Here is a 13,199-nt window from a genome sequence, read left to right as displayed (position 1 = left end):
AACCATTCAGACCCTCTCCTCCGGCAGGGCTTACAAGGGCAGAGAATTCCACTCTAGTCGGTCCCATGGAAAGTCCTTGCTCACGTCTAACTCCAGTCCTTCTTGCTTCCTGTACTTGCTAAAACCTCCTCTAGCTCGCACCCAGCCAGATTCTCCCTGGGAGGTCCAGAGGCCCGGGGCTGGGTGTGTGGTGCCTGGCTTTTACAGAACCTTGGTATCCTCTTAAATGTTGCATGATCTCCAAGCTCTCCCCAACCCCCCCACCCAAGGTGTCCCCTCAGATGTAATCTGGAGAAGGGGATACCCTTTCCCATGGCCCTTTCCAGCGAGGGGAGGGGAGAGGGCAGAGGGCAGTTCTCCTGCCCCGCAGCCCTCAGAGTCCCAGCCACGTGCCCTGGTGTCCAGCTCTGGGCCCAGGGCCCAGGGCCCAGGGCAGGGCAGAAGATAAGGCCTACAACTGGACCTGCGGGACTCCAAGGTGAAAGGTCACCGTAGGAAGGGCTTTTCCAGCTGGTTAAATGTTAACAGGCCCAGAGCTAGAGGCTCAGGCTTCCCCAGCCCAGGGCTGCCTGGGCCGGAGTTGGGGTGGGGGCACGACAAAGAAAGGGTGCTTAATAAATGTTGGTCGGCCCAACGGGTTGGGGGGGGGGCAGTGGGGTGGGGAGAGGAAGCCAGGGATAGGTGGGGGGAGTCTGTAAGCCAGCCGCAACTGAGAGGCTCCAGGGAGCCTGGAAGAGACATCTGCAGTCCAGCCGGTGGCCTGGCCAAGCCCTTTATGTGAAGCACAGAAAAGGAAATTAAAGAGGAAAAGGGGCAGGCCGCAGTCGGGATGGTGGGCATTCCTGCTGCTTCCAGCCTCCCGCCTAGCTGGGCGGGTGGGTGCCCTGCCCCCAGAGGCCTAAAATTCTGGAGGGGGCCCCTGACCTCGCGTCCCCGCAGGCCGCAGACCACAACATCCCTTGGCCCTGGAGATTCCCAGCACCAGGTGTTAGCTCAAGCTGAGAAAGGGTGGGGTGGGGGTCGGACGCGGCGACTTTCTGGAAGAGGAAGCAAACACAATCCATCAAGCAACTGTGCAAAGAAATGCCCCAGGGTGTGTGTGTGTGTGTGTGTGTGTGTGTGTGTGTGTGTGTGTGCCGCGCAGGGGCGTGCCCCCCGGGTGCAATTGGCCCCCCATTATTGCTTCTGCGGGGAATGGAGGGGTAAGGTTCTGAGGGGCTCCTCGAGGGCGGTTGAGCGACGCATCGTCCAAGGCCGGAGGTGGAGGGGAGGGCTTTGGAGAGACATCTTGGCGAGGCTGCGGAAGGGCAGAGGGCAGCGGCGGCCCAGGCTCCTGCCGCGGCCCGGCAGGGGTTAAGGCTGGAGTCGGGCGAGGGCGGGGGTAGGGGGAGAAGGAGGGGGGGGGGAGGGTCAGGCCGAGCGGCCCCGTGCTCCGCCCTCGCCCCTCCCGCCTGCCCGGGCGCCGGGCGCCGAGCGAGGCCACCCATGCCCTTATAAGGGTGGCCGTCGCCGGGGCAACGAGCGCCCGCCCCCAGCCCGCGGCGCGCGCCCCTGCCCCCGCCCCCGCCCCCCGCCCGCCCCGCGAATGGAACGTTGTGTGTCAAACCGGCCGCAGCGCGAGGCCGGCGCGCGGGGTCGGCGGCGGCGGCGAGAGCGAGGCTCGGGCCCAGGCGCAGGCCCAGGCCGGGCAGGCGCGGCCGCAGAGGGGGCGGCAGCTCGGGAAGCGCCGGACCGCAGCCTTGCAGGCCCCGAGCGGCCGCCTGGGGACCCGGGGAGGCCAGGGGGCGCGGCGACCGGCCCCGGCGCGCGCCTGCCGCCCCTCCCCCGCGCAGCGGGCGGCCGCGTAACTTGCGGCCAAACTTTCCCCCCGGCCTCCCGCGCTCAGATGGCGGGCCGCTAAGTTGGCCGCAGCCCCCAGCCAAGCGGCGGCCAGGCCAGAGGGCGCCCCCTGCGCAGCCTGGGCCGGGCCATGGCCCGCGCGCCCCCGCCGGGGCCCCAGGGCGGCGGGGCGCGAGTCCCCGGGGCCCCCGGCTCGCGCCTCTAGTGCGCCCCCCCTCGGCCCCAGGCCCGGCCCCGCGCACGCGTGGGAAAGTTGGCCTGGAACCGGCCCGACCAGTTCTGCCTGGGCGCGCGGACCGGCCGCAGGAAGTTGGTGCAAAACTTTTTTGGGGGGTGCAGCCGGTGCCCCCCGCGCGCCGGGCCCGGATGCGTGCCGGGTAGGGTCCCCCCGGGCCGAGAGGGGTGCCCGGAGGGAGGAGCACGGAGGGGGCGCCCCGGCCCCGCTGCCCTGGGGCTATGGCCATGGTGACCGGCGGCTGGGGCGGCCCCGGCAGCGGCGGCGGCGACACGAACGGCGTGGATAAGGCGGGCGGCTACCCGCGCGCGGCCGAGGAAGACTCGGCCTCACCTCCCGGCGCCGCCAGCGACGCTGAGCCGGGCGACGAAGAGCGGCCAGGGCTGCAGGTGGACTGCGTGGTGTGCGGGGACAAGTCGAGCGGCAAGCACTACGGCGTCTTCACCTGCGAGGGCTGCAAGAGCTTCTTCAAGCGGAGCATCCGCCGCAACCTCAGCTACACCTGCCGGTGAGCCCCCTATCAGCGCACCGCCGCTGTGCACCCGGCCCCGGCTTGAGCCGGGCCTCTGACCTGCTCGGTCACCTTGGGCCTGGCGCTGACCTTCCCTGGGCCTCCACTCCCCCTCTGAGATAGGGGCACAGCCCCCTCTCCCCACCTCCATTCCATTCCTGGGATTGTGTATACAGTCGGCGCTGTATCGATGCAGGTCCCCCCCGTCAGGTGGTCCCTTGCGGCTTCCGCCTCAGTTCATTGCTCCTTCTCCCTCCCTCCCTTTTCTCCGGAGAGGGGTGATCTCCGCGCGGGGAGGGGTTGGGGGTGCTGTCAGGGGTGGGGCCCTAACCCCAGGGCATCCCTTCTCTTGGGGATCTCGGTGCGCAGGGGACCCCTCGGGAATCGAACGTGGAACTTGGACTGTGGAGCTCGCAGCGTCCAGGGGCCATTGTCTGCGGCCGCGCGGATCGATACGGCGCGCCCTTGGGGTCAAATATCACTTCCAAAGTCGCCCTGGCCACCGAGGCGGCGGCGGCGGCGGGAGCGAGGCCGGGGTGGCACAGGGCGGCCTCTTTCGCATGAGGAGCCCTGCTGTGGGGAGAGATGGGCTTGTCCATCCGGGGGGGACTCCCCCCACCCTGCGCTCACCCTGGGCCTTGGGTCACCGGAAACCGCCGCTGCAGGGCTGGGAGGGCGGCGGGATTTGACCACACCTCGGCTGCTCCAGCCCTCCCCCCACCAGGAGTGGGTGCAGACCTGGGGCTGCTGGAAAATCCCTGAAACTTCAGTCGTCTCTGACAGGGTGGGGGTGAATGTTTCCAAGAAGGAGCCCTGGGCTGTCCTGGGTTGGAGTCCCCGCTGACAGGGTGTGGCCTTGCTAGTTTCTTTGGTTGGCGCTGAGGTTGGGTGTCTAGCCCAGGGCCCTCTTCCTATCGCTCTTCCTTGAGTGCCCTTTTGCTCCATTGACAGGCTCCTTCCTACTCTGCTTCCCAGCATGAACATGCATAGGCTCTGCCGAGCCAGTATGGAGAGTCCCATTTTCCAGATGTGCAAAACTGAGGCCCACAGAGGTCCCGGCACTGCCCTGGCAGGGGAGTGCACTGGCAGGGGAGAGACCCTGCCCCATGTGGGGCTTAGCAAGGGGAACTGGGGTTGGGAAGAGGGTAGGAGCTGAGTCCTGGTCAGGGTGTCCCCGGGGAGAGGGCAGCCGATGGAGGGCTTGTTGGTGAGGCCGAAGGGCGGGGCCCCAGGTCGCAGAGGCTGGAGTTTGGCCCCAGGTCTGCGGTCAGGGCCTTGTCTGGGGTAGCTCTGTGTGTGTGTGTGTGTGTGTGTGTGTGTGTGTGAGCTGGCTTACTCCCTCCTCCAGTGCTAACTGGGCCACCAGACTTTGGCCTCATTCTTGTTGCCGGAATAACTGCCTGATCTCTGGCCAGGTCTTTGGGGAGGGCAAGGGAGGAGCTTGGGTGGTTTTAGGGTCCCAGGGGCTCTCTGAGGGTGGGAGCGGGGAGCACCAAGACAGGGGAGGGGGGAGTTGTTTGGGGCCTGCAGGTTCTTCAGAAGCTCTGCACTGTGTGGCCTGGTGAAGTCACTGCTCCTCTCTGAGCCTCAGATAGATTCAGCAAGGTTCCCTCAGGGCCTCGCCTGGGTGATTTGATGCCAGTCCCCCAAAGAGACCCCAGCTCCAGTCCCAGCTCTCTTCCAGCCTGGAGGAGACACAGTGAGACACAGACGCTCTCTGCCTATGGAGTCTGGGCTGGGCCAGAGGGAGGGGACGGGTCTGAAGTCCCAGGACGGAGCGAGGGGCTCTACCCGAGGTTCAGGGAGGGCTGCCTGGAGGTGGCCCGTGGAAGGTGAACCTTGAAGCAGGAGGGGCTTGGCAGGTAGAGGAGGTGAAGGGCACTCCCGCAGAGAGCATGGCCCAGACACACACTCAGTGGCAGGTTAGGGGAGCAGCATTGTAGGTGGAGACCACCCAGGCATGGGAGAAGTTAGAGCTGAGTGGATCTGAAGTGCTGGACTGAGGGTGACAGGGAACCAAGGAGGGTATGTGGGCAAGGGAGGGCAGTAATCAAATTGGACCAAAGGCCAGAAGCCCAGGGAGGAGGCTGAGCGGGGTCATGGGGTTGGGCAGAGCCTGTGCTCTTTAGGGGGGATAACAGGTGGAACTTACCGTCGCCCCGTCTGGAGGGACAGGAGGTCTGTCCCAACCCCACAGCTGGGGAAGTTGAGGCAGAAGCTTCAGGACCTCCCCTGAGGTCAGGGGCCCTGAGCTGGGCCCCTGCCTGCCTGCCCTAGGCCTAGCTGTTTCCACCCGGCTGCCCAGGACCCTCCCACTGCCTGCCTGCTGGGCTTTGTTCTGGTTCTGCCTGAGCTCCCTCCACCCTACCAGGGCCTCTTCCTGGGGGCTCAGGCCAGGCAGCAGACAGAGGCCCTGGCTTAGAAGCTGGTGCTTTGGGATCTGGGTCCTTGGAGACCCCCAGGGCCTCAGCTCTCCTGAGCCTGCCATTGAAGCGCCCCAGCATGAGCTTGGGTCCTGATGCCCTCCCCAAAGGCCCCCCAGATTCCCCCAGACACAGTGCATCCCACGTGGAGTGGGCATCGGGCCTCCCATTTCCAGATGAGGCAACTGAGGTTCGGCGGAGAAGTTGCCGCCCCATGGTTGGGGCTGCGTGTCTTTAGCTGAGATGTGTTTGCTTTTCAACTCGATTGAACGTTTGTTTCACTCTGTGACTGTCGCTGGGTATCCTCTTGGTGCCCAGATGGGACGCTAGGGGTGTCTGCCCCAGGTCTGGGCCTTGGAGAGCCCCGAGTCCGGGATAGAGAGACACAGAAGGAGCGCAGGGGCTGGGGGCCAAGGGGAGGAAGTGCTGGGGAAATTTGAAAAACAAGGGCCTGAACCTTCCTGCTTGGGACTGACCCTGGATGGGGAGCTCATGGTCTTGCAAGGCGGGGCCGCCTTCCCCTCCCTGGAACCGGCAGTTATCCCTGAGGGCCACCCAGAAGAAGCTTCTCAGGCTCAGCTGGGAGTTGGAAGGTCTTCCCAGAGGAGGTGTGGGGTCTTCAAGGGAAGAGAGGAGTTCATTCGTTCGTTCACTCATTCATTTATTCATTGATGGTGGTCTTGTGCTGGGTGATAATACTGGGGCCCTACCGTGCCCATACCAGGATTGGCCCTGGCCTGGCCTGGCCCCTAGTCTCTTAGTTAACTCACAAAGCCCGGCTCCCTGTCCGCGTACCTTTGCCGTTCTGACATTGCCTTTGGGACAAAGACCCCACGCCTTGGGCCAGCAGTGAGCAAGTAACTATGAAACTGGGCTTTGGTATTTTTACATTTCCAACCTTTTGCTCTTGTGCACTCTCTGCCTGGAGTCGCCTCTCCGTTCTGGGGAACTAACTTCTGGGCAGCCTTCACAACCCCGTGCCAACACACCCTCCCGAGCGGGCCATTCTCCTTTGCCACAGACTCCATTCGTCGCCACCTGCTCCCAGCTGCCCTTCTCCCCTTTGCAGGCTTAGCCCCTGTGCCCCTGTGGGGATACCTGCGCAGCCTGGGGTAGGGGGGCACTGGTATTTCTGGGGCGTAGCCCTCCACGGTGGCTTACGGGGTGGCTCAGGGAGCAGGATGTGGGTGTCACGGCGACCCTCCCGCCTGCCTGTAGGTCTAACCGTGACTGCCAGATTGACCAGCATCACCGGAACCAGTGCCAATACTGTCGCCTGAAGAAGTGCTTCCGGGTGGGCATGAGGAAGGAGGGTGAGTACCCGCCGGTGTGGGACAGGCAGAGGGTGAACCAGCAGCCCTCCCCTCTCTTCCCTCTCTCGGGGGCCTGGGAGCCGTGGAGGGTGGGGTCTGGCGCCTGTTAACCTTGTTACCACCGATCCCAAGATCCCGTGGGCCTCAGTCTGGCCCCGGGGCTGGAGGAATCCGATTATCCGTGGTCACCTGGCGGCCGTGGCGGAACTGGGGACGCGAGGGACACCCTGATTCAGGCCCATGTTAGGACTGTTCTGCTCCCCAGCTCCTCTTCTCCAGGCCTCCTGGCCTCGGAGTCACATTCCTTGGTCCTGACACCTTGGTGGCTCCTTTGCCCCCTAGATGGCCAACGCATTCCGAATAAGGATGTGTTGTTTGTTTTGTTTTGTGTTGTTTTGTTTTGTTTTGATTGCTTTCCTCCATCCTCCACTCCTGGCTTTGTGTTTGCCCAAGGCAGGAACTCGCCGATTAAGGCAAAGGGCAGCTTACCCTTCCGCCTGACCCCGGGCACTGGGAGCCAGAGGGAGGCTCAGCCCCTTGTTTCTGCCCTGGGGACTTGAGTGGACACGTGCTGGGCAGCTGGGTCCAGACCTGGACCAAGCACTCTTAGAATTCAGTTGGAATCCAGAGACTTCCACATGGGGCCTGGTGGGCTTGGGAGCTAAATCTGGCTCATTGGACCAGAATCCCATGCTGGGCTTCCTGTCTTGGCCCCAGACTGTCATGGGCCAGTTTGGCAATTCTCCCCTGCATCTTGAATCTCTCCTGCTCTAAAGTTGGTTTCTTCTCTGCTGGCCTCTGTGCAAGAAGCTGGCAATGGCTGCTCAGTCTTTCCCTTAAAACTGATTACTCTCTTTGGTCCTGCTAAATTTGGAGACGGTTTGCACCACCCCCACAACCTGGATTTTGCCTCCACTTGTTCATTTGACCTAAACTGCTGATACACCTCAGATCTCCAAAGTCTCAGGAGTGGGAAGTAATCATAATCCCAGCTCGTGCCCCAAGCACAGTCCCATCTCAGGGCCTTCTGCCTGGAGCACCCCAGATGCCTGCATGGCTTCCTTACTGCTTTTAAGATTTGCTTAAAGGACACCTCCTCAGAGAAGCCCTCCTGATTACTCTTCACCGGCCCCCTTTATTTTGCACTATCTGCCTTGCTCTGTAAGTTACTTGCTCTCCCACCAGAATACAAATCTACTCTTTGAGGGCAGGGACTTCTGTCTGTCTTCTTTTCTGACATATTCCCAGGGCCTAGAACACAGAGGGTACTTAATAAACGTTTTTGGGCTTGAATTACTACCCGTTTAGCCCTTACTATATGCCTAATGCTGTTCTAAGCAAGTTAGGTAGATTCTCATTAATTTAGTGATTGGTGTCATCACCGGTATTACCACCTGCATCGTACAGATGGGGAAACTGAGCACAGAGAGCAGAGAAGTGAGGCTGTTCGCCAGGGTCAGAGCAAGTAGAGTTGGGTGGAGACTCGAACCCATGCAGTGTGGGCTGAATGAAGAGGAAGGGCTGGGGAAGGGGTTCTCAGGAAGGAGGAACAGTAAGTGCAAAGGCTCTGAGGTAGGAACAAGGCTGGGTGATGGATGAATGTTGGAGGTAGGGTTCAGAACTGAGCAAGCAAAGAGGGAAGGAACAGGTCACTCCCTGGGGGCCAGGATGTTGAGCTGGGATTCACTCTCTGGCCTTATCCAGCTACACCCTTATGATAGTGGATCCTGAGCTTAGAAATCACATGGAGCCTCCAGCCTAAGCCCTCACTTCCCAGCTCAGCTCTACTAGCCCCTGGCTCCCACCCACATTCTGTTCCCCACTCATTCCATGGCTGGTTGACCAGGAGTTCATGGAGAGGAGACAGGGCATGCCAGCTCATTAAAAGATCATTACCTAGTTTCTGTCTGGCCCTCAGCTCAGTCTGCCCCTCCGTCCCACCCGTCCTGGCACAGGTCAGGTGAGCATGTGGCCGCCCTGCCTCCTCTTTGTGCCTCAGTTTCCTTCTTCCCATCTACCTGAATCTTGGGGACACTGACTGAAGCCAGCAGTGGGTTCTCCCCTCTTAATGGGCAAGATAGTAATTTAATGTTTATTGAGCACCTACTATGTAGGGTAGGACTCCACTCCTGGGGTCACTGCAGACCAAGGAGACCTGCCCTAGGGAGCCATGACCTGGGGGTGGGGGTGGGGTTGGGAGCTAGAGAAAAGATCCCATCTCCATAGGAGAGATCACTTGCTTAAGGATAGGCTGGTCAGGAGTCCTGAGTTGTGTGAAGGTGACCCCTCTCTGGCCCCATTATCAGTTCCAGACTCCCATGATTGACAGATGGGGACATGATGGATGGATCAAGCCTCCATGGCTGCTGAGTGGAGCTCACACCGTCCAGAGGGAGGGGGCCAGGCATGGATTAGTCTTTATCTAATGGTCCCATCCCACCCCCCGCCCCATGCTCCTCGGCAAGAAGTGGGGGTGGGAGCGGTGGCTGGACGGGGGCTTAGGCTAAGGGCACAGGACAGAGCAGGGTGGGGCCTGCAGGACCCAGGACGGGGGTCCCTGGTCTCCCAATAAACTGTGCACCCATGGGGTGGGGTTGGAGGTCCAGGGAGAGCCTGGGTGTGGGGAGCCTTTGAGGGGAGGGGTTGAGTGATCCTCTGATGACTTTATCTTCTTTATCTTTCCCCCTCTTTTCCTCCCCCCCCCCCCCCCCCCAATGACTCTGGATACCCACTTTCCCTCTTGTTCCTTCCCTCCCTCTCCTCCCTCTTCCTGCCACCTCCCTCTTCCCTCTCTGGCCTCTCAATGTCCCTCAATCCCTTTCCCGTACCCTTTGTCGCCATTCCACCTCCCGGATCCCCCTCCCCCCTCCCCACCCGGTTCCCTGCGGCGGCGGCGGCGTGGGGGCACCTATCTCTCCTCCCTCTGCTCCTGCCCCCTTCCCTTCCCTCCTTCCCATCTCCATTCAATCCCCGCAGCCGTGCAGCGCGGCCGCATCCCGCACTCCCTGCCCGGCGCCGTGGCCGCCTCCTCCGGCAGCCCCCCGGGCTCGGCGCTGGCGGCGGCGGCGGGCGGAGACCTTTTCCCCGGACAGCCGGTGTCGGAGCTGATCGCGCAGCTGCTGCGCGCCGAGCCCTACCCCGCGGCGGCCGGGCGCTTCGGCGCGGGCGCGGCGGGCGCGTTCGGCGCCGGGGGCGGCGCGGCGGGCGCCGTGCTGGGCATCGACAACGTGTGCGAGCTGGCGGCGCGGCTGCTCTTCAGCACCGTGGAGTGGGCGCGCCACGCGCCCTTCTTCCCCGAGCTGCCCGTGGCCGACCAGGTGGCGCTGCTGCGCCTCAGCTGGAGCGAGCTCTTCGTGCTGAACGCGGCGCAGGCTGCGCTGCCCCTGCACACGGCGCCGCTGCTGGCCGCCGCCGGTCTGCACGCCGCGCCCATGGCCGCCGAGCGCGCCGTGGCCTTCATGGACCAGGTGCGCGCCTTCCAGGAGCAGGTGGACAAGCTGGGCCGCCTGCAGGTCGACTCGGCCGAGTACGGCTGCCTCAAGGCCATCGCGCTCTTCACGCCCGGTGAGACGCGCTCCGATGCGCTCCGGCTCGAGCAGGCGGTCTCCGAGGCCGCGGGAGGGGGGGGGGGGGCGACCCGGACCCTGACCCCGGCCCCCATAGCCCTCCACTCCCTGACCCTCGGGTTGCCGGACCTGGCGCCCTGCACATGCCTGAGCTTTGATGGGGGACAGTGGAGGAGGTGATGCAGGCAGGGTGGCCCCCTGATGCCCCCATCCCCCTGATCCCAGGTCTCCCTAAGAACCCAGAGCTGGGCACAGCCTCTCTCCCTGATTCCCAGGCTCCCCGAGACTCCCACCTTCCACCCCCTCATCAAGGTGCTTTTCGTGCTGAGGGCAGAATGAGAGGTGGGGGGGGGGGGATGCAGGAGGCAGGTCCCCGACATCTGGTTCTGGCCCGAAGTCGCTGATCTTTGTCCCCCCCAACTCCTGACCCTCTTGTGCCCCAACTCCTGACCTTGTTCTTCCCTCTTACTGCGCAGCTGTGGAGGGCTGCCTGGCAGGGATACCCTGACAACTGGTTCTGGCCTCCCCTGAGCTTTCCACTCCTCGATTCCTGGGCCCCCAGACTTCTGACCCAGGGCTCCCAAACTGCCCCCGAGGCAGCCTCCTGGCAGCCGGGTCGTCTGGGATTGCCTTGGGATTAGGCAGGGGCTGGTTTTGGAGTCCCTCCCACTGTGGGCGGGGCTAGGGCGGGGCTGTTCCAATACCTTCCTAGTAAAGTCCTACCTTAGTCCAAAGACTGGTGGCATAGCTGGCTCTGCTCTCTGGAAGGTTCCGGATCCCACTAGGTGTCTTCATGGGGTCAGGAATGCAAGAACCAGACCCAGACCATTCTGAGAGGTGGCTTTCATTTGATAAATATGGCTTTGCCCCTCTTTCCCCCAGAATATTCTTTTTCTGCCCCATCCTTCACGGGTCTCCAATTTAGATGCTGTCACATTCACTGACACCCCAGGCCCCCCTGTCCGAATATTCTCTCTGGGCTTTGCCTTCTTTCCCAACTCCCCTCCCCAGCTTCTCTTCCCCTTGAGCCCGATTAGAACTTGTCACCCTGCCAAAGGCCTGTCTGAGCTTCTCTATCCTTTCTTGACACATCACTGCCCACCCTCCTGTGTTATTGTCCCCAGTTGAGGCCACCTCAGTCTCTCTTGAGGACTGACACTGCCTGAGATATCCTATTTGTGCCTCAGGCCTCCGTTTCCCACCTCCTGAGTGCCCCCCTCCCTCCACACCCAGAGCCCTGAGTGGTACCCCCCAGTCACCCCCTGGAGCCTTGCGTTTTCCTGCCACTTCCCACCCAACTGACCTTGCCCATGTCTCCCCAGATGCCTGCGGCCTCTCGGACCCAGCACACGTGGAAAGCCTGCAGGAGAAGGCGCAGGTGGCCCTCACCGAGTACGTGCGGGCCCAGTACCCGTCCCAGCCGCAGCGTTTTGGGCGTCTGCTGCTGCGGCTCCCCGCCCTGCGTGCTGTCCCCGCCTCCCTCATCTCCCAGTTGTTTTTCATGCGCCTGGTGGGCAAGACGCCCATCGAGACGCTGATCCGAGACATGCTGCTGTCAGGAAGTACCTTCAACTGGCCTTATGGCTCAGGCCAGTGACTTCACGGGGCCGGTGCGCTGTGGCTGGGTCTGCAGACCTCAAGGGATACGGATGCTTCGGCCTTGGGCGGGGCCCCCCAGCGGAGGACCCTGGCTTCTCTTCTCAGACTCCTATTTTTTAAAGACTGTGAAATGTTTGTCTTCTCTGTTTTTTAAATGATCATGAAACCAAAAAGAGAGTGCTTGTCCAGGCGCCAGCCCCGGCCTTCTCAGAACTCCTGGCCAAAATAAGATGGGGAGGGACTGACGGCTCCCCTCCTGGGACAGCCTGTAGCTCAGCGCCCCAAGCACGAACTTTTGGGACGGTGGGGGTTGGCTTCCCTGGTGTGATGGACAAAGGCCTGGTGGCTGGACTAGCTGGGCGGCCGCAGCCGGGCAGGGGTAGTATCTATCAGGCAGACCCTCTGGACACGTAATCCACGTTGGACACTACATGATGAATGAATCGAGGCCAATAATAAAGCTATTTCCTAACTGCACGGCCTCCATCATCTATCTTCCCCAGGGGAGGGGAGAATGGGGGGCGGCCTACCATGGCCACCTGCTCCCAGCCTCCTGGAACACCCACAGCCTAACGACAGCCCTACTTGATGTTTGTTTGTTTTGTACGGTTTTGTGGGAAACAAGCCAGGGGCGGGGAGGGGACCCCCGTGGTCAGCTAGTGAGTCCGTAGGAGCCGAGTACTAAATACTACAGATGGCTCGGGTTCAGATTCAGGCCCTGGCCTATGAAGGTAAGCCTCATAGATTCACACAGGCCCTGGACCAAACACCTTACTGTTAACCTTTGGTCAGCCTTTAATCATGGTGTCTGAGCCCTGGTGTCCTCTGGAGAAATATTCGGAGTGGCTCTGCCACCTGATCTCAGCCTAGACAGTGCCCACAGCAGTTGGTTCAGGGAGGGCACGGGGCCCAGAACTGGCCACTGAGACTTGATGGTGGGATTTGGAAGCTGTAACTGAAATCAGAGCCAAAAGAGGAAGACCCAACTTCCCAGGATGCCTTTGAAGCCCCTGGATCAAGCCATTCCTGAAACCTTTCGGTGCATCCGTTCCACGATCCGAGATTTACTCTTTGGGGCCTGAGTCAGTCTGAGTTTGGTTTCTTCTCACATGTAACTAAAAAACTGTTTCAGAGATGGGCATTTGGAAGGTGGGACAGCCAAGGACAAACTGAAACGTGGACTTAGGTCGATGTGGGGAGAGGCAAGGCACCATGGACCTTGCCATCCTGGTCTCAGAAGTTTGTGGCCCGGCCCTGGTGGCAAAGGCGCCTGTGGGGTTGACTGCCGGGACTGTGGCTCTAGGGGTGGGTAGTTAGGGCCTAGATGGCAGAGGCAGGAGGGTGGCACTCTTGGCCCTGCTGAGGTCTTGTCGGGAAGACAAAGATGCCCCTGTGAAAACGGGGAAGAACTCTGGTCTTGCCCCACAGGCTGGGCCTGTGCTCAGCCCTTAAAACCTCCTCCAAAAGGCTTCCCATTAGCACCCAGCCTCCTTCACGTCCATATTGTTGGAGGCCTGGGAAGCTGAATCCGTCTCCTGTGGAATAAAGGAGGGTCTCGTGGGTATGCTCTGCCCTCTGACGGGACTAAAGTAGGTACGGGATGGAGAGGATACTGGGCTCCCATCAGAGGGTGGGCTGTTTCGGCCCCGAGTCAGCATCTCCCATGATGTCCTGCAGGTAAGCGAATGTCCCTCCCGTTGGGCTGGACAGCGA

The 13,199-nt window shown here is 61.8% G+C and overlaps 1 protein-coding gene across 1 annotated transcript; it reads left to right on the top strand.

The window, feature by feature from the left end:
* The first annotated feature begins 1,640 nt into the window (after positions 1–1,640).
* Positions 1,641–11,963, top strand: NR2F6 (nuclear receptor subfamily 2 group F member 6). The gene is made up of 4 exons (XM_043586931.1): positions 1,641–2,582; positions 6,227–6,321; positions 9,298–9,885; positions 11,210–11,963. Exons 1-4 carry the CDS (start codon positions 2,296–2,298, stop codon positions 11,482–11,484), a joined length of 1,245 nt encoding a protein of 414 aa, XP_043442866.1. The 5' UTR covers positions 1,641–2,295; the 3' UTR covers positions 11,485–11,963.
* The last annotated feature ends 1,236 nt before the right edge of the window (positions 11,964–13,199 follow it).

The sequence above is a fragment of the Prionailurus bengalensis genome, chromosome A2 (genome assembly GCF_016509475.1).
Source record: "Prionailurus bengalensis isolate Pbe53 chromosome A2, Fcat_Pben_1.1_paternal_pri, whole genome shotgun sequence".
NCBI lineage: Eukaryota > Metazoa > Chordata > Mammalia > Carnivora > Felidae > Prionailurus > Prionailurus bengalensis.
Note: the sequence above shows the minus strand (reverse complement) of the source record. Positions and strands in the feature narration are given on the sequence as shown.

Bases quoted from the DNA above. Each gene is read 5' to 3' on its own strand.
- NR2F6 (XM_043586931.1), top strand. From the start codon at position 2,296: ATGGCCATGGTGACCGGCGGCTGGGGCGGCCCCGGCAGCGGCGGCGGC. The intron at 2,583-6,226 runs GTGAGCCCCCTA...GCCTGCCTGTAG, and splicing joins AACCTCAGCTACACCTGCCG to GTCTAACCGTGACTGCCAGA. The intron at 9,886-11,209 runs GTGAGACGCGCT...ATGTCTCCCCAG, and splicing joins CATCGCGCTCTTCACGCCCG to ATGCCTGCGGCCTCTCGGAC.